Here is an 18,984-nt window from a genome sequence, read left to right as displayed (position 1 = left end):
GTCTCTTCCCCCTCACTCTCCCACTTTTTCTCCCCTCACTCCCCCTCGCTCCCCCGCTTTGTCGCTGCCTCTCTCACACATCCCACTCCGGAGTCACTCCTAATATCGCTTCCTTTTCTCACGCGGCCTTTCCCTCTCTCATTTCTCTTCCCGTTTCCTCTTCCCCATTCTCTCACATTTGCCCCCATCGCTCCCATCCCACTCTCACCATCTTCTCCTTCTGCTTATCTTAATGGTGTCTCTACAGGTCCGGATAAACAGGAGCCGAACGAGAACATCGGAAATAGTCCGGACCGTAAGATCTGCCTACTCTGCCTAGTTACGTTTTTCCTCATCGCGACAGTTGTGGGGCTCTCGATCCATGGTGAGTCGAACGGACTCCGGTTGGAGTCAGACCGTAAACTAACAGTGTGGAATGACACGTCAGTGTAAAACCTCACAATGACACGGACACGGCGCTAAACATGTCACAAACGTACCTCACATGGATACCGACACCTTCCAAGCCGTGGCACCGACCCTCACGGTGAAACTGACACTACCCTCAACTGGACAGGGACACAGCTCCCACTGTGACACCGTCACGTCCACACCGTGGGACCGACTCCCACCTCACCGTGACGCTGAAAAATAATAAACTCTGAATCCATACGGCTAATTCCCCGTGGATCCCCTGTATCATATTCCTCTGGATATGCCTCCAATGAGGGACCCAGTCAAACGCCCATGGCTCCAACTTAATCGATCACATTCGGGAGACGTGACAGAATCTCTGGAATCAGAGACACTTCTCGGCCCTGGGAAGTGAAGGGATTTGGACTCTCAGCGATGAGGCTCAATGTAACTGAGATTGAGAGAGGGAGGGGTGTTGGTGGTGGAAGGAGAGACCGCGGCTGGTGGGTGGAAGGGAGTCCCAGTGGGGAACACGGCTGAATTCGCCCACACACTGAAGGAGAACACGGAAAATAGATCAAACCGTAGGATCTGACTACTCTGCCTCGTTACGTCCGCCATTATCGTGACTGTTGCCGGGCTCTCGACCCGTGGTGAGCCGAACGGGCTCCAAATGGAGGCAGGTGGTAATTAAATTGTCTTTGTGAAACACCACAGGGACACTGACACCCCTTTACGGTGACACTGAGACACCACTGACTGTGACATCTATAAGCTCCTTAACATCTCCCGGCCAGCTCCGCACCGTGGCAAGGACTCACGCTTCACTGTTACACACCTTACCGAGACGGTATCGCCCCTCAACATAACACCGATGCAACTCTCACTGAGGCAATTATCCATACCTCACCCTGACAAAGGTAAACCACTCACCGCGATAGCGACCCCGAAATTCACAGCAAAATCTACTTAGTACACTCCGTGAAGTCGATGCATACCTCAGTGTGACACTGTCAGACCCATCGTCGGCACGACATGCCTCTCATCGTGACAGAGACACACCCCTCTCTTTGAGACCAGCACACCACACACCATGACACAGGTACTCCACCCGCCGTGACATCTCCACGCTCTTCACTCAGATTTCTCACGCTGTGACATCGAGAAGCACTTCATTGTGACACCTATCACAGTGACACCGACACGCTCTTCACAGCAACTCGGATTGACCGACAGGATACTTATTCAGACCCCCATTGTAACATGAACAAAATCTTCATCGGGATATTGAAAAAAACCCTCAACGTGACACAGACACGTCTCTCATATCCCTCGGGATCAATATGCCTGCCTGTCTGCTTCAAGGTGGCGCCGACACCGCTCACTGTGCCACCAGCACGTCCTTCACTGTGACACCAATCACCGTGACACTGACACCACACTCTCTGTGACCCGTTCAGTAGCGGTTGACGCTGACTTATGTGTCACTGTAAACGCCAAACATCCTGCACCATCTCTCTCAGTGTCACAGATTCGTCAGTCTCTTAAACGAATGAACAGCGAACTCCGTCACAAGTTCACTGAGATGGAAACGAAGTACAGATCTGTCAACGAAACCAAGGCTCAAATCTGTGAATTATTGACCAGCAGAAGAGGTGAGGCATCATCCCTCTCTTTCACCCGCTCCTCATCACAGGGCAGGCATGGAAAGAGGAAACGTCACTCTGTGCTTGACATCGGGAGTGTGTGATGAGATGTTGTGGAGGATCATTCACTCTGTGTTTGACCCGGTGAGTGTGTTATGGGGCTGCGTGGAGGATGTCTGACCCCTGAAGTGTGCTTTGGCACCGTGGAGAGAGCGTTTCACTCTGAATCCTGGAGTGCTCGACGGGACAGTGCAGCGGGGGCTTCATTATGTGTCTTAATCCGTGAGTGTGTGATGGGATCGTGGAGAGACAGCTTCTGTCTGTGTCTGAATCCCAGAGTGAGTGACGGGACGGAACAGAGGGAACATCACTTTGCGTCTTAATCTGGGTGCGTGTGATGGGACAGTGTGGAAGGAGCTTTACTCCGTGTATGACTCCCGGAGTGAGTAATGGGATCATAGAGAGAGAGTGTCTGTGTCTGACTCCCGGACTGTGTGAGGGGACAGTGTAGAGGGACGTTCATTCTATGTGACAGCGGATTGTGTGATTGGATGTTCTGGAGCGACTCTGAACCTGTCAGTGTGCCATGGGAGAGCGGGGGAGGAACTTCGCTTTGTGTATGAGCACAGCTGAGCATGATGGGACGGTTGAGAGAGACCTTCACTCTGTGACTCGCCAGGAGGTGTGTGATATTAGGAGGACTTAAGGAGGGAGAGTTACACTGTCATAGGCTCGAGCATGTGTAATGGGACGGTGTGGAGGCAGCCTCCCTGTGTGTCTAACAACTGCAGTGTTTAATTGGACGGTGGTGTGTGTGGGGGGGGGGGATGAAGAGCATCGCCTTTTCTCTGACTCCTGTGTTAGTTGATGTCACCAGGTAGGAGTATCATACTGTGTCTGACCACGGGAGTATGCGGCGGGATTGTGCAGAGAGTGTTTCATTTCCTATCTGACCACGGGGGGTGTGTTGGAGAAGTGTGGAGAAAGGGTCACTCTGTGTTTGTACGCAGGAGTTTGTGATGGGAGAGCATGCAGTGAGCCTCACTCCATCTTTGACCCAAGGAGTGTGTGATAGTGTGGTGGAGAGAAAGCTTCAGTCTGAAACTGACCCCTGTCCTGTGTGATGGGACAGTGTGGTAGGAGAATCACTCTGTGTTTGACATGGGGAGACTATAATGGGATCGTCAGACGATAGCTTCATTCTTTATCTATCCCTGAGAGCGTGTGACGTGACGTTGTGGATGGAACCCAAATTTCTGTCTGCCCAATCAGGAAGTGTGTGATTGAATGGTCTGCAGGGACCTTCTCTCTATAACTGACACGGGAGGCTGTGATGGGAAGGTATCGAAGTAGTTTCATTGCGATTCTGACCTCGGGAGTGTGTGATGGGATGTTGTGAAGTGGGAATCACTCTGTATCTGAGCCCCGGAGTGTGTGATGGGGTGATGCGGAGGGAGATTCACTCTGGGTCTGATCTCGAGTGAGTGTGATAGGACAGTGTAAATGGAGATTAACTCTGTGTCTATCCGTAAGAACATGTGATTTGACAGTAAGGAGCGTGCAGTCTGAATCCATGTGTGTGTGATGGGGCCATAGCAAAAGTGAGCTTCACTCTGTATCTGACCCCGGGTCGGTATGATGTAATAGTATAAGGGAGTTCCGATCTATGTTTACTCCTGGATTCCGTGACGGGACAGTGCTAAAGGAGAGCCCCTCATTGTCTGGCAACAGGTTGCTTGATTGGAAATTGCGGCCGAAGCTAATTCATGTCTCACCCCGGGAGTTTGTGACGGTACGGTAGGGAGTGAAATTCTATTTCTGTCTGTCCCTCAGGATCTCTGTGATAGTAAGGCGAAAAGGAGCTTCTAACTGACTCCTGAAGTTTGTGATGGGGCGGAATTGAGGCAGCTACACCTGCTCAGTGGTCCCACGAATGTGTAATTGGGTGCCGTGGCAGGAGTTTCAATTTGAGTCTGACAGCAGGAGAGTGTGACGGGACGCTGTGAACGAGCTTCAGTTTGATTCTGACGACGGGAATGTGTGAGAGAAGGGTGTGAGCGTTGTTTGTATTTGAGCCCGGAAACCTCAAAATGGGGCAGTTTCGAGATAGTCTCACCCTGTGTCTGACCCCGGGAGTGTGTGATAGGACAGTCTGGAGTGAGCTTTACTCTGTGTCTGACACAGTGTGGTTGCGTTGGGATGCTATGCAGGGAGCATCAGTCAGTATCTAACCCCAGGAATGATCATTGGGAGAGTGAGGAGGGAACTTCACTCTGTATTTTACTGGAGTGTCTGATGGGACAGTGCAATACGGAGCTCACACTGGGTGAAACCCCTGGGAGTATGATGGGACTGTATGGAGGGAGTGTCACTCTGCGTCTGACCTCTGTCCACTGTGACAGGATTATCTGGAATGAGCTTCACTTTGTGTCTGACACAGAGTGAGTGTGATGCAATGTAATGGAGGGGGTCATCACTTATATCTGACCAGTGGAGTGTGTGATGGGGCGGTGTGGACGAAGCTTCACTCTGGGTCTGATCACAGGAGTTTCTGATCGGACGGTGTGGAGGGAGATTCACTGTGTGTCTCAACCTGCGAGTGGGGGACGTGACCGTGTGGAGGGAGCTTCACTCTGGGTCTGACCACAGGAGTGTGTGATGGGACGGGGTGGAGGGAGCTTCACTCTGTGTCTGTCCCCGGGAGTGTGTGTTGAGACGGTGTGGAGGGAGTTTCACTCTGTGTCTGTCCCCGGGAATGTGTGATGGGACGGTGTGGAGGGAGATTCACTCTGTGTCTGAACCCGGGAGTGTGTGTTGGGATGGTGTGGAGGAAGCTTCACCCTGTGTTTGTCCCCGGGAGTGTGTGATGGGATGGTGTGGAGGAAGCTTCACCCTGTGTTTGTCCCCGGGAGTGTGAGATGGGACGGTGTGGAGGGTGTTTCACTCTGTGTCTGAACCCGGGAGTGTGTGATGGGATGGTGTGGAGGAAGCTTCACCCTGTGTTTGTCCCCGGGAGTGTGTGATGAGACGGTGTGGAGGGAGATTCTCTCTGTGTCTGTCCCCGGGAATGTGTGATGGGATGGTGTGGAGGAAGCTTCACCCTGTGTTTGTCCCCGGGAGTGTGTGATGGGACGGTGTGGAGGGAGATTCACTCTGTCTGTCCCCGGGAGTGTGTGATGAGACGGTGTGGAGGGAGTTTCACTCTGTGTCTCTCCCCGGGATTGTGTGATGGGACGGTGTGGAGGGAGATTCACTCTGTGTCTGACCCCGGGAGTGTGTGATGGGACGATGAGGAGGGAGATTCACTCTGTGTCTGACCCCGGGAGAGTGTGATGGGACGATGAGGAGGTAGCTTCACACTCTGTCTTACCCCGGGCGTGTGTGCTGAGACGGTGAGGAGGGAGCCTCTATCTGCCACTGATCCGGGAGTGTGTTAAGTGTAAGGAGTGTGTTTCATTCTGTAGTTGTCCAAGTGTGTGTGATGGGACGGTGAGGAGGGATCCTCGTTCTATGTCTGACTCACAGCGGATGTAATGGACCGTAGGCAGGGAGATTCACTGTTCCTTCTTCCTATTTTTCAGAGCAAGAGTGTCCCCAGTCCTGGATCAGAAATGCAGGCGGCTGTTATTTTATAACCACGTTGAAATTGTCCTACGATAAAGCGAGGCAGTATTGCTGGGACCTTGATTCTAAACTTCTTGAAATAAATTCTGCAGAAGAAGCGGTACGTGTCAGATCGACGGAAGATATATCCACAGCAGAGTGAATCCCACTCCACACCGTTTAATCGCACACTTCCGGTATCAGACACAGAGTGACGCTCCCTCCTTCTGGTCCAAGGGCACACATCCGGTGTCATAAACAGAGTGAATTTCCTTCACACCGTCCCGCCACACATTTCCGGGGTCAGACACAGAGTGAAGCTCCCTCCACACCGTCACATCACATACTCCCGAGGTCCTACACAGTGAGTTCCCTGCATACGGTCTCATTACACACCCCCGGGTTCAGACACATATTGAGGCTCCCTCCACAGTGTGGCATCACATTCTCCTGTGGTGAGACAGATACCATCTCTTCAAAATATCCAGGGGTCAGACAGAAAGGGATGCTCCTTAAATTTTGCTCGAATTCAGTCAATAGTGACAACAATTTAATTTCACAGAACTTTGTTTACAAAGCTGTCCGGGACCAAGGCCGTTCATACTGGATTGGAAAATGCAAAGACGGGTGAGATTTGGGATCGTGCATGTTTCTGAGAGAAAGTGGGTCGTCGGATTGATACAGGCTGCGAGAGGCGAGTAGGCAGTGGATTGATTTTGAGGACTGGCACAGGCTGCGGGAAGGTTGTGTGCAGTGATATTAGATTGTGGTCAGACACGAGTTGCTAAAGGGAGTGGGTATTGGTATGAGTTTGGCCTCTGACAAGGGCTGTAGGGAGAGAGTGGGAAATCGGGGCATTTTGGAGAGAGAGAAAGTTCTGCGGAGAGCGAATGGGCAATTGGATTTGTTTCGGGATCGGCACGGTCTGTTGGTAGAGAGTGTGTAGTAAAACTAATATAACCATATAATAATTAAAGCACGGAAACATGCCATCCCCGCCCTGCGAGTCCGTGCCGAATGCTTACTCTCACCTAGTTCCACCTACCTGCACTCAGCTCAGAACCCTCCATTCAATTCCTGTCCAAAACCTATCTATTTTTTTTTTTAATTACAGAATCAAACCTGCCTCTACCACTCCTACTGGAAGCTCGTTCCACACAGCTACCACTCTCTTAGTAAAGAAGTGTTGCCCTTAAAGTTTTGCCTGTTAACTCTCAACTGATGTCCTCTTGTTCGAATATCCCATACTCTCAATGGAAAATGCCTTCCTCCGTCAACTCTACCTAACCCCCTCATAATTTTAAAGACCTCTATCAATTCCCCTCTCACCCTTCTACGCTCCAAGGAATAAAGAGCTAACTTGTTATATCTTCCTCTGTAACTTAGGTGCTGAAACACAGGTAGCATTCTGGTAAACCTCCTCTGAACTCCAACTCCTGTGTTCATTGCTCTGATTTATAAAGGCCAGCATACCGAAAGCTTTCTTCACCATCCTATACACATGAGATTCCACTTTCAGGGAACTATGCACCATTATTCCTAGATCACTCTGTTCTATTGCCTTCCTCAATGCCTTAACATTTACCATGTATATCGTATTTTGATGAGTTCTACCAAAATATAGCAACTCACTCAGCATAAACTCCAGTTGCCATCTTCCAGCACACTCCTTCTGTTGGCCTAAATCTCTCTGCAAGCTTTGAAAGCCAACTTCATTGTCTGCAACGGCACCTATCTTAGCATCATCTGCATACTTATTAATCCAATTTACCACCCCATCATCCAGATCGTTAATGTATATGACAAATAACATTGGACCCAGTGCATATCCCTGAGGCACACCATCAGTCACTAGACTCCAACGTGAGAAAGAGTTATCCACCACTACTCTCAGGCATCTCCAATCCAGCCACAGTTGAATCCATTTTACTACTTCAATATTAATACCTAACAATTGAACCTTTCTAACCAACCTTCCGTGTGGAACCTTGTCAAAGGCCTTACTGAAGATCTTATAGACAATTTCCCCTGCTTTTCCCTCTTCAGCTTTCCTCGTAACCTCTTCAAAAAATACAATAAGATTTGACAAACATGACCTTCCAAGCAAAAATCTATGTTGACTGCTTCTAAACGGACCCTGTCTATCCAGATGATTATATATGCCATTTCGAAGACTACTTTCCATTAGTTTGCCCACCACCCACGTCAAACCTGCACGCTGTTAATTGCTAGGTTTACTCTTAGATTCCCATTCAAATAATGGAACCACATGAGCAATACTCCAATCCTCCGGCACCATCTCCGTTGTCGAATGACATTTGAAATATTTCTCTCAGAGTTCCTGCTATTTCTAGAGTAATTTACCTGGACCCGGAGACTTATCCACCTTTTGTATTCTTTAAAAGCTCCAGTATACACTCTTCTTTAATCATCATAGCTTCCATAACAACCCTACTTGTTTTCCTTATTTTTATAATTCAATATCCTTGTCCTCATTCAATAACGCTGAAAATAAATTGGTCAAAATCTCCCCCATCTCTTCTGGCTCCACAAATAGCTGTCCACACTGATTTTCTAAGGGACGAACTTCATCCTTCACTATCCTTTAGCTATAAACATAACTGCAGAAACATTTTGTATTTATTTTCACCTTACTTGCCAATGCAACCTTATATATTCTATTAGCTTACTAACTTGTTTCTTAAGATTCTTTTTATATTCTTTATATTCTTCGAGCACCTCATTTACTCCATGCTGCCTATATTTATTGTAGATCTCTCTCTTTTTCCGAATCAAGTTTCCAATATCCCTTGAAAACCATGGCTCTCTCAAACGTTTAAACTTTCCTTTCAATCTAACAGGAACATAAAAAATTCTGCATCCTCAAATTCTCAACTTTCAATGGCCTCCATTTCGCTATTTTGATCTTCCCATAAAACAAATCGTCCCAATCCACTCCATCTAAATCCATTCGCATCTCCTCAAAGTAAGCCTTTCTCCAATCAAAAATCTCAACTCTGGGTCCAGTTCTATCTTTCTCCATAATTATATTGAAACTAATGTTATTGTGATCACTGGACACGAAGAGATCCCCAAATCATAGCTCTGTCACCAGACCTATCTCATTCCCTATCAGGAGATCCAACACTGCCCCGTCTCCAATTTGTACCTCTACGTATTTCTTGAACAAAAATATCCAGCAAAAATTTTACAAACTCCAAACCATCCCGCCCTTTACCAGAATCGGCTTCCCAGTCTATTTGTGGGAAATTAAAATCTCTCACAATCACTACAAATACCTGCTATCTCCTTACAAATTTGTTGCTCCAATTCTGGCTCCCCATTAGGTGGTCTGTAATTGTTACTACACCATTCCCATTCCTCAATTCCACAGAGATAGTCTCCCGAGACGAACCCTCTAGTCTATCCTGCCTTGCCACCTCTGTAATATTTTCTTTGACAAACAATGCCTCGCCTCCCCCTCGTTCCCCTCCGATTCAATCACACCTGAAGCAACGAAATCCACGAATATATAGATGCCAATCACACATCTACTGCAAACATTTTTCACTAATTGCTGCAACATCATATTTCCAGGTGTCAATCCATACTATCGCATCCACCTTTCTTACAATTCTGCTCGCATTAAAATAAATGCATTGAAGAAACTCTCCACCTCTTCCTCTCTGCTTATCCCTAACAGTGCAAACAACTTTATTATCTTTTTCTTCCTTCTCCCCTACATCTTTGGACTGTGCGCTCCCCTTCTCTATCACATGCTTATCCTCCCCACAGACTGTCTACTAGCTTTCTCTATTTGTGAACTAACTTCTTCTGTCCTAGATTCTGCAAATTGATTCCCACCCGCAGCCATTCTTGTTTAAAGTCTACCCGGGAGCCTTAGCAAACCTCCCGGCCAGGATATTTGCCCCCCGAGGATTCAAATGTAACCCGTCCTTTTTGTACAGGTCACGCCTGCCCGAAAAGAGGTCCCAGTAATTCAGAAACTTGAATCACTGCCCCCTGCACCAACACTTCAGCCACGCATATATCCTTCAACTTGTTCCATCCCTACTGTCACTGTCGCGTGGCACAGGCAGTTTTCCCGAGATTCCTGCCTTTGCGGTCCTTCTTCTCAACTCCCTTCTTTTCTCCCTATCTTCTCCTTTTAGCATAATTTCACTTTTCCTACCTATGTCATTGGTACCGATATGTACCCACGACCTCCGGTTACTCACTATCCCACTTCAGGATATCCTGCTCGCGATCAGAAACATCTTGGACCCTGGCACAGGGAGTCAAACTACCATTCAGGACTCATGACTGCGTCCACAGAATCCTCTAACTGACCCTCTGACTATCGAGTCCCCTATTAATACTGCCTTCCTCTTCCTTTCCCTAACCTTCTGAACTACAGGGCTGGACTCTTTGAGCCGTTGGCAAGACCACTGTCGTTTCCCAACGGTAGGTTGCTTCCCCCCCAACAGTACTCAAACTGGAGTACTTATTGTCAAGTGGTACAGCCACTGTAGTACTCTCTAGTACCTGACTCTTTCCCTTCCCTCCACTAACCGTGACCAAACTGTCTGCCTCCCGAGGCCCTGGTGTGACCACTTGCCTGTAACTCCTCTCTATCATCTTCTTCCTCTCACGGACCAGACGAAGGTCATGGATCGGCAGATCCAGTACCCTAACACGATCCCTTAGGAGCTGCAGCTCTGTGCAGTTGACGAGGCTGTACACGTACAGGAGGGTATGAGACCTCCCACATCCGTACAACGTGAACAACAAGCTGCCCTCACACTCATAATTCCCCCTTTCCTCAAATAGCAGGGAAAATTGAAAACTGAACCTACATTTCCTCGCACGGTTCCGCCTCAGCCCGTTGAGCCAAAGCCCTTAAGCCTTCACTCTGTTCCCGGCTCACACAGCTGCCCGAAAAAAGACGCTGCCCGCTGTATAAAGCTGTGTTTCTTTCAAATCTTCCCCGCCTCACTGCCCAACGTCACACGCCTGCGCAGTCCCGCCTCTCTTAACTCCGATGAGCAGAAGAGAAAAATCAAAATGTCTCCTGCCGCACTCCCGTTCTGATCCTCAGACTTCCTTCTCCAAATGTGGGAACTGACATGGGCTGTGGGAAGAGAGTGCGATGTGGGAGTCTTTTGGTGGTTGACACAGATCTTTCGGGGAAAGCTAGTCATTGGGATTATTTTGGGGACTGGCACGGTTCCTTGAGCATAGAGTGGGAAGTGCAAACAATTTGGGGACTACTACGGGGCCGTGGGGAGAGGGAGAAGCTATGGAACTGTTTTGGGAACTGACCGAGGTTGTGGGAGAGAGTGAGGCAGTGGGAGCACTTTGCGGCCTGGCACATGTCTGTGAGGAGAGAATGTGGGAGGGGTGTACTTTGGGGACAGACACAGATCTGTGGGGAGAGAATGGTTCCGTGGGAGTATTGTGGGGACTGAGACAGGTCTGTGGGCAGAGAATGCGAAGCGGGAGATGGTTTAGTGATTGACACATGTATCTAAGAAGGGGTTGGGCTGTGGGACTATTTCGGGGACCGGTACGGTGCTGTGGGGAGAGAGACAGGCAGTGTGTGTAGTTTGGACTGACTCCGATTTGTGGGGTTGGAGTGGTGAGTGTGAGTACTTTGGCAGAAAATGCAGGCCTGAGGGGAGACAGTGAAAGAAATGGGAGCATTTTGAGGACTGACACGGGCCTGTGAGGAGAAGGTTGGATACTGTTATTATTCTTGTCTCTAACACCGATCTGTGTGTAGAGTGTAGGGCAAGGGATTACTTTGCTGACTGACACAGGGCTGCAGGGAGAGAGTGGGTTAGTGGGAGTATTCTGGACACTGACACAGGGCTGTTCTGGGAAAGAGGGTTTGTGGAATATGTTGAGTTGCCACAGGTCAATGGCGAGGGAGGGTATTAGTGGTTTGGGCGACTGACTGCTGGAGGTGCGTTGAAATTGTTTACCTCTCTTTGGCAGGAAATTCGCTTCGAATGTCCTGTACCGGATGAACGGTTCAGACCCCGAGTGCAGTGTATGTGCACATAACTCTGAGTTTAAACCTTGTGATCAGGTTCAAGCACGCTTCATCTGTGAGATATCCAGATATTTGTGTCCGGATATTTATGAAATGATAAAGGCTCATTGTCAGCTACCAGAGGGACCGACTTGAATATAATGATAAAACCCTGTTTCTCCTCCAGTTCGCTTAACAACTTGCACTGCCCATTCCGCGCCGCTGCCTCTCACCCATACCGAATTCTCCACTTTCCTTCTATCGCAATGTTACTCTCCATCTTGCCCTCTCTTTACCCTCGTCCCTCAAAAGTGTCGCTCTCATCCTTCTCAACTCCCCACTCCTGTGTTTCATCCCCATTTTCCTCACCGCGCTTTCTTGCTTCCATTTACCACAATTTCCCGTTCTGTTCCCGGTCTCTCCCGCGATTCTCTACTCTGTCTCTACCCAATCTCCCCATCCCACGGTATCCCTTTTATCTAACCCAACTGGCTTCCCGCTTCTTTCTTTAGTTACTCTCACCTCAATCTTGTGCGCTAATGCTCTCGATACTCCAGTCCTGGGGAAATAGAGTACACGCATTTGCCTTATCTGTGTCCGTTGTGGTTTTGTACACCTCTGTAAGGTCACCGAAAAAAGTCTCAGAATTACGAACCTCGCTCCATAACACAGTCCCTCCTGTCTGGGCAGCATCCTCGGAAATCTCCCTCTGCAATCTTTACAGTACTTTGAGATTTCTCTTAGAGCAAGGCAAGCAGAACTGAACTCCATACTCCAAGTGCGGCCTGACCGACGTCATCTGAAACTGCACCGTGACCTCCGACTCCCGGACTCAGTGTTCTGACTGATGAAGGCCAGCGTGTCAAATGTCCTGTCCACCTGTATCGCATCCTTTCTACCGGATTCACGGTCTGTTGTATTATCTGTGACTTAGACCTCCTGAGATTTGTTCTTTTGAAGAATCAGTAGAGCGCAAATATCTACAATTAATGTCAAAAGCAAAAAGGTAACAAATGCCGCATGAAATGTGGAGGTGGAGCTGGTGCGTTCAAGAATATGCTGGCGGAGGGGAAGAAGGTGTTCCTGGTGCATTGAGTTTTCCGTCTCCTGTTCTTCGTCAACCCTCCTTCCCAGCCGACCATCCTCGTCACGATCATCCAGGACTCTCCCCTACATCCCTCCCTGTTTCCGCCACCGCCGTCTTCTTCCACACATCCTGTCTCCATCAAACTTCCGTCGCTTACACTCCATGCCGTCTCCGTTATCTCCTACTTCACCAAAAACTCTCTCCCTCTCCCTTGCGGTCCGGAGGCTGCCCGTCACATGATCCTTCACGTTCTCCAGCTCTGTCTGCCTTTGGCCTATCACCTTTCCGTTCTCCAGCTCTGTATGCCTTTGGCCTATCACCTTTCCGACTCTCAGCTCCACACCAACCCCTCCGGTCATCACCTATCATTTCGCATTTTCCCCTTTCAAATTTCCCCTTTTCCCTTTTCCTGCTTTCAAATCTCTTACTACCTTTCCTTTCAGTTAGACCTGACGAAGGGACTCGGCCCGAAACGTAGACAGTGCTTCTCCTATCGACGCTGCCCGGCCTGCTGTGTTCCGCTAGCATTTTGTGTAGTTTGCTTGAATTTCCAGCACATGCGGATTTCGTCAAAATCACCAAAACCAACCCCTCCTCCAATTCTCTGCTGTTACCCGCACATCCTGAAAATACAAACATAGACACATTCTCCGAGCCGGACACACAATTCAAGACTTCAGGAACGGCGGAGTTCTGGGGATTGGAGAGAGCGATGGAGCTTCTGGAGACGGGAGTTTCTGAAGGGACACAAGGGAGTAAGCTTCAGTTTGTTTCGGAACCCGTGTGTGCGCGATAACACATTCCGGGTAATGCGTCTCCAGTGTCTAACTTCAGGAGTGCGAGATGCGACTGTGTGGGGAGAGTTTCACCTTGTGCGTGACCCCGGCAGTGTGTGATGGGACGGTGTGGAGGGAGCTTCACTGTGTTTGAACCCGAGACTGTGTGATGGGATGGTGTGGAAGGAGCTTCACTTAGCGTCTGAAAAGGGAAGTGTGTGATTTGACGGTATTCAGGGAGATTGAGAACATCTCTGACGCTGGAAGAGTGTGTTATGACGGTGTGGAGGGAGATTCACTCTGTGTCTGACCCCGGGTGTGTGTGATAGGACGGTGTGGAGGGATATTTACTCTTTGTCTGACCCCGGGAGTGTGTCATGGGAAAGTGTAGAGGGTGATTCACTCCGTGTCTGAACCCAAGTCTGTTGGATGGGACGGTGTGGAGAGATTTTCACTCAGTTGTTTGAATGTGTGTGTGTGTGGTGTGTGTGTGTGTGTGTGTGTGTGTGTGTGTGTGTGTGTGTGTGTGTGTGTGTGTGTGTGTGTGTGTGTGTGTGTGTGTGTGTGTGATGAGCCAGGTAAGTGGGAAAGACTGGCGGAAAATTGGATTCGAGTGGAAGTCAGAGGAATTTTCAAAGAGGAGGGTCTTGGGAGACTGAAGGTAAAAACAGAAAAATGTTGTTTGATTTGTTTTCTGTTTATTTATTGTTTCTTTCTTTATAATCGCACAGTCAGAGCAGTAGCAATGTCTGGCATGAGAGTTGAATTCACCTCTTGCGAGATGAAAGAAGGTCATCCAGCTGCACCCTCTATCACTTTGCGTTAAAGAGTTGGAACTGGAACTGGAGGAACTCGGGATCATTCAGGAAGCTGAGCGAGTGTTAGGGAGAACAGCCAGAGAGGTATTAACACTCAAGATGTAGGATACAGGAAACTGGACGACAAACAAGAAGGTGAAAGGGGTTAAAAGCCAAAGCCGATGCAGAGACCCCGTGTGGCCAACCCGCTCAATAACAGTTAGACCACTTTGGATACCTCTGGATGGGAGGAGAGAGGTGCAAATGACCAAGCAGAAGAAATCTCACTGGTCAGGACTCTGGAACTGACTATGGTTCTGTGACTCAGAAAGGAAGGAGGGTGAAATGTAGCGAGCTGTATCGACAGGGTTGTCTTTGTTAGGGGAAGGGAAAAGAAGGTACTGTGGTCGAGAACGAGATTCTTCGATGGAATGTGGTCGTTATCGTCACCAGTATATAGATAGGACAATGGAGCCTGTTCCGCAAACTTAGGTATGTGCAGTTGTGGGCAAAATTAGAAAGAACGTTCAGTTTAAAATGTGGGTAAAGAGGATTGGAACGAGGTTTTCAGACATGTGAATCACTGGGCTCTGGGCTCTCTTTCTGGGAAGGTGCGACCTCTACAGACGGGACAGTTTCATTTCATTTCAATTCAATTCAATGTAGGTTTAATTGCAATTCCATCACACATGACCGCCCGGGCCAAGCGGCTAAACACAAAACCAACTGTAACACGAGGCAGAAAAACATGCATTATTTGTATGAAATAGAAAGATAGCAAGCATATGTAGGGTATCAGTGAAATACTTCCACGCTTTATGGACACGCGCACATGCCTCAGGAACCAAATCGTAGCTCCACAGTAGAGCCCGTTTTACTTCATCATAATCTTTAGCCTCGTCCATAGACAATGCTGAGCCTTCCCCTGAAGAACACTGTGTAACAGAACAGCCCACTTCCGCTTAGGCCAGTCCTGATTCAAAGCCGCTTTCTCAAAATGGAGGAAGTACCTGTCAAGATCCATCTCCTTGAAAGGAGGTACAAACTCAACCTCCCGATCAACCTTGAACCCCCTGTCTGGGTCTGCCACGGGTCCCCTTTCCTGCAACGCTCTTCACCTTTCCATCTCAAACTGCCTTTCCTTCTCCCTTTCCTCAGTCTCCAGCTTCCTTACTCGGAACTCATCCTTTCCCTCTCCTCGGCCGCTATTCTTCATCTTTCCAGCTGAAGCTGAAGCTCAACCCCACTGGGTTTACTCTCGGGAAACATTCACGCTCCTCTTCGGAAAAGACTCCCTCAGATACATAGAGGTCGACTATGGCTCTCTGTCCCTCTGACTTCCTCATTGCCTGTTTCACCGTCGAGAGTTTCAACCGTATCGCAATATTCAACAATTCCAACTTTCTGGCATCCTCTACTGCCTCCGAAGTTGTTTTCCTTTAAAATTTGTCAATCTCTATTTCCGCTGTTTCCCACACACCGAATCAAAAAATGGAATTTACCACGATCGATTCAACAACCTCCCAATTTGACGTTCAAAATCCCGGATAAAGGCCCCAATTACTCACGCACCCCTTGACCGGGTTACCAAACCAGCAGAAATGGAAGATACGATGGAGTCCGGTGGTACAGTAACTAAAAATGTGTTTATTAGTCAACTACGTAATACAGTATCAAAAATGCAGATATACATATAAAACAGGTTAGCAATAATATATACGGAGGTGTGGAAAGACGTGAGCAGCTGCAGCAGGCAAACCTTCCGTTGCCCTCTTGTTCCGTTGTACTGTTGTGCTCACCGATTATGACCCCTCCGTTGCAGGCCAGACCATTCTTCAGTGGCGGGCTCGTCACCCAGGCGAGGATGGACACACACACAAGCCCCCACCGCCCTGCCTTCACACACTGTGAGCCTCTGATCGATTCCCCCGAATTTTTCCAAGGAATCGCCACCTTCCTGTGGGTGCACAACGCTCTTTCAGTATCCATTGGCGTGTCTGCCTGTGTCTCAGCAGTCTCGTCTTTCATCTCCCCTGCCCGAGGGACCATCCATTCATCAACTGACCATGCCCATGTTCATCAAACTGGGCCACTCCCTCCTTTCTCAGCAGACATCTGGCATCCACTCTGCTGTGTCAGCAGGGATTCACACAAGCAGGCAAAGTCCTTGGAAGTAAAGTCAACAATTAGCGAAGAAGCCATAACTCTCAATCCTTGTTCCTCTCTCTCATTATCAGCATGTGCAGCCTGGTGCCTACCTCCATCTTTCTCTCTCTCTCTCTCTCTCTCTCTCTCTCTCTCTCTCTCTCTCTCTCTCTCTCTCTCTCTCTCTCTCTCTCTCTCTCTCTCTCTCTCTCTCTCTCTCTCTCTCTCGTTAGCAGCATAGTTCACAGGGGCGTCAAATCTGGACCCCATGTGCCCATGTTTTGCTCATCACACATAACACCCCCACCCTTAAAAAGATTTTTTACTGGGGAAAAATTCAATAGTAAGGCACTTTACAGAGTCTAATATAATATAGCTGCAGTCATTAACCAACAGAGTAACACAGATAGAATTTTAAATCCAACACCTAGACAAACAATCTGCAATTACATTGTCAGTCCCCTTTACATGTTGTACCTTTATATCAAATTTTTGTAACATCAGACCCCAAATTAATAGTCGTCTATTCTTATCATTCATGTTAGTCAAAAATGGCAGTGGGTTGTGATCAGTATAAACTATCAATGGCTTCTGTGCCGGACAAATGTAAACCTCAAAATGCCGTGACGCCAGAGTAGGTGACAGTAATTATTTTTTCTACAGTGGAATAATTTCTCTGGTGCAGATTGAACTTCCTAGAGAAATAAGCCGCTGGGTGTTCAATTTCTTCCTCAGCTTATTTTTTTTTTCAGTAAGGCTGCCCCTTCAGCTCGACAGCAACCTTTTCAGTCAGTGGAACACCCCAATGCCCTTTCAGACTCTTGACTTTCTTCTGCTTGAAATTAATCTCTCGACAAAGACTAACCTTTCTCGTCTTCTGTACTCTCCAAATCCTGCTGTAACAGGTGTCACACTTACCCACAGGCTGGTATATGTCTAGGGGAAAAAGGGATCCAGCCACTCACCAACCCACCTCCCGTACACGCAGGTGCTGTGAGAATCGAGTTTACGCCTCGAGCCCTCCAACAGTATCAAATCCACAACAAATACCGTTATGAAATACACTTTAAAGAGTTTACTAAAATTAAAAAGAGTAGTAAGCAGTACAATATATATACACAAGGAAAAAAAAACAAAAGGCGCCACTTATCAAAGTTCAGTCTGTTTAGTGCACTCGTAGGAGCTCAATCAACGAACCAATCGACCCATCCGGCCGTCGCACCTGGGACCACCCCGGTGGTCTTACGAGCAGTCCAGCACACGTCCACCTTCTTCCATGTCTTCCTCGGACTCTCTCAAAAAACCCGCGAAAACCCCTCCCCCAAGTTCCCAGCATCACAAGACACAATGACATTCCCCATTGATTAACAAATGAATACAATTACCATATCAGCCATTCTAAAGTGAAACAACGGCTAGAGAAACACTTATCCGACAAAGAAACATTCCTACTTGTAACAAAACAAAGAGGCCATTTTGAGTAACATACCCAGGACATTGTACACAGGAAATGTAGAAAAGTCTCCGAAAAATTTCCATAAGTTAAACTCCTGTCTTTGATAACGTCGTCTGTATCTGTGCGTGGGTTGCCAGCTACAAGCTTGATCGTTAGCTGTGCTGCTGATTTAATTTCACCAGGGATTGGCGCCAATTTAAAGTTTACCAATTTCAACACTATCACAAAGCTTAAGAAGACCTTGTTTACATCCTGAATGTTCCCCAACAGTTCATCACGTCCGCTCTTTCGAACGTTACTTCGATTCGTCCCCATAGTAACGCAGTCAGGTGGTCTCTCAGACGCAAAATAATCTTTTTGCTCTACCTTGTAATCTTGAACAACAACTCTATGACCTTGTTTACTTTCAACTTCTAAAATAGAGTTTAACAAGCTTTTCAACAGACCATTGGAAGCAGGGCCAAAAGTCTCGAAGCCAAACCTGACTTTAAATTTGCCTTATTCAGAAGTTCAGAAACTCTCTTCTCAAAATCTTCACTAAAATTCACCTCACCGTCTTTTATCTCATCAATAACTTTTAGAGCACCGAGTCACACGGACAACAGAGAATCCTCACTTTCCCCGGGTGCCAGGGTTAACCCCTTACTCACTGAACCAGGATCATCTGACCCAAAAGAATTGCATTCCTTTTTAACCAAGTCAGACACCTCAGACCTTTCCTGAATTTCAACACAAGTCTCAGTACCCTGTGAATCCACAGGTACATGAACAAACTGAACACAGACAAACAGGACAGATGACTCTTCCAGGCCTTCAATACCAGTCCCAGTTTCAAATTCCAAGTTCCCATGATCCTCCCAGTTACTCTCTGGGAAGCTCCCATCCGGAGTAAACTCAACCTTGCGGATTAAAACAACCCGTATGCTAACCCAGCAGATTCGCTCAAGGTAGCGGCATCCTTTTCATCTCGGAATGCCAATACACCATCGGGAACACACATAAATTCTTCAACTACAACCAGCAAATTCAAGCTATATAAATCACCAG

The 18,984-nt window shown here is 48.0% G+C and overlaps 1 protein-coding gene across 1 annotated transcript; it reads left to right on the top strand.

Annotated features, from left to right (window-relative positions):
- Nucleotides 1-247: 247 nt before the first annotated feature.
- LOC132388238 (oxidized low-density lipoprotein receptor 1-like) lies at nucleotides 248-12,190 on the top strand (the record flags this gene model as incomplete). The annotated part of the gene is made up of 5 exons (XM_059960579.1): nucleotides 248-364; nucleotides 1,917-2,048; nucleotides 5,621-5,763; nucleotides 6,205-6,269; nucleotides 11,640-12,190. Coding segments are annotated over 5 exons (650 nt in total), but the record flags the coding sequence as incomplete, so codon positions are not given.
- Between the last annotated feature and the right edge of the window lie 6,794 nt (nucleotides 12,191-18,984).

Source organism: Hypanus sabinus, unplaced genomic scaffold, assembly GCF_030144855.1.
Source record: "Hypanus sabinus isolate sHypSab1 unplaced genomic scaffold, sHypSab1.hap1 scaffold_2818, whole genome shotgun sequence".
Taxonomy (NCBI): domain Eukaryota; kingdom Metazoa; phylum Chordata; class Chondrichthyes; order Myliobatiformes; family Dasyatidae; genus Hypanus; species Hypanus sabinus.
This window is presented reverse-complemented; position numbering and strand designations above follow the sequence as displayed.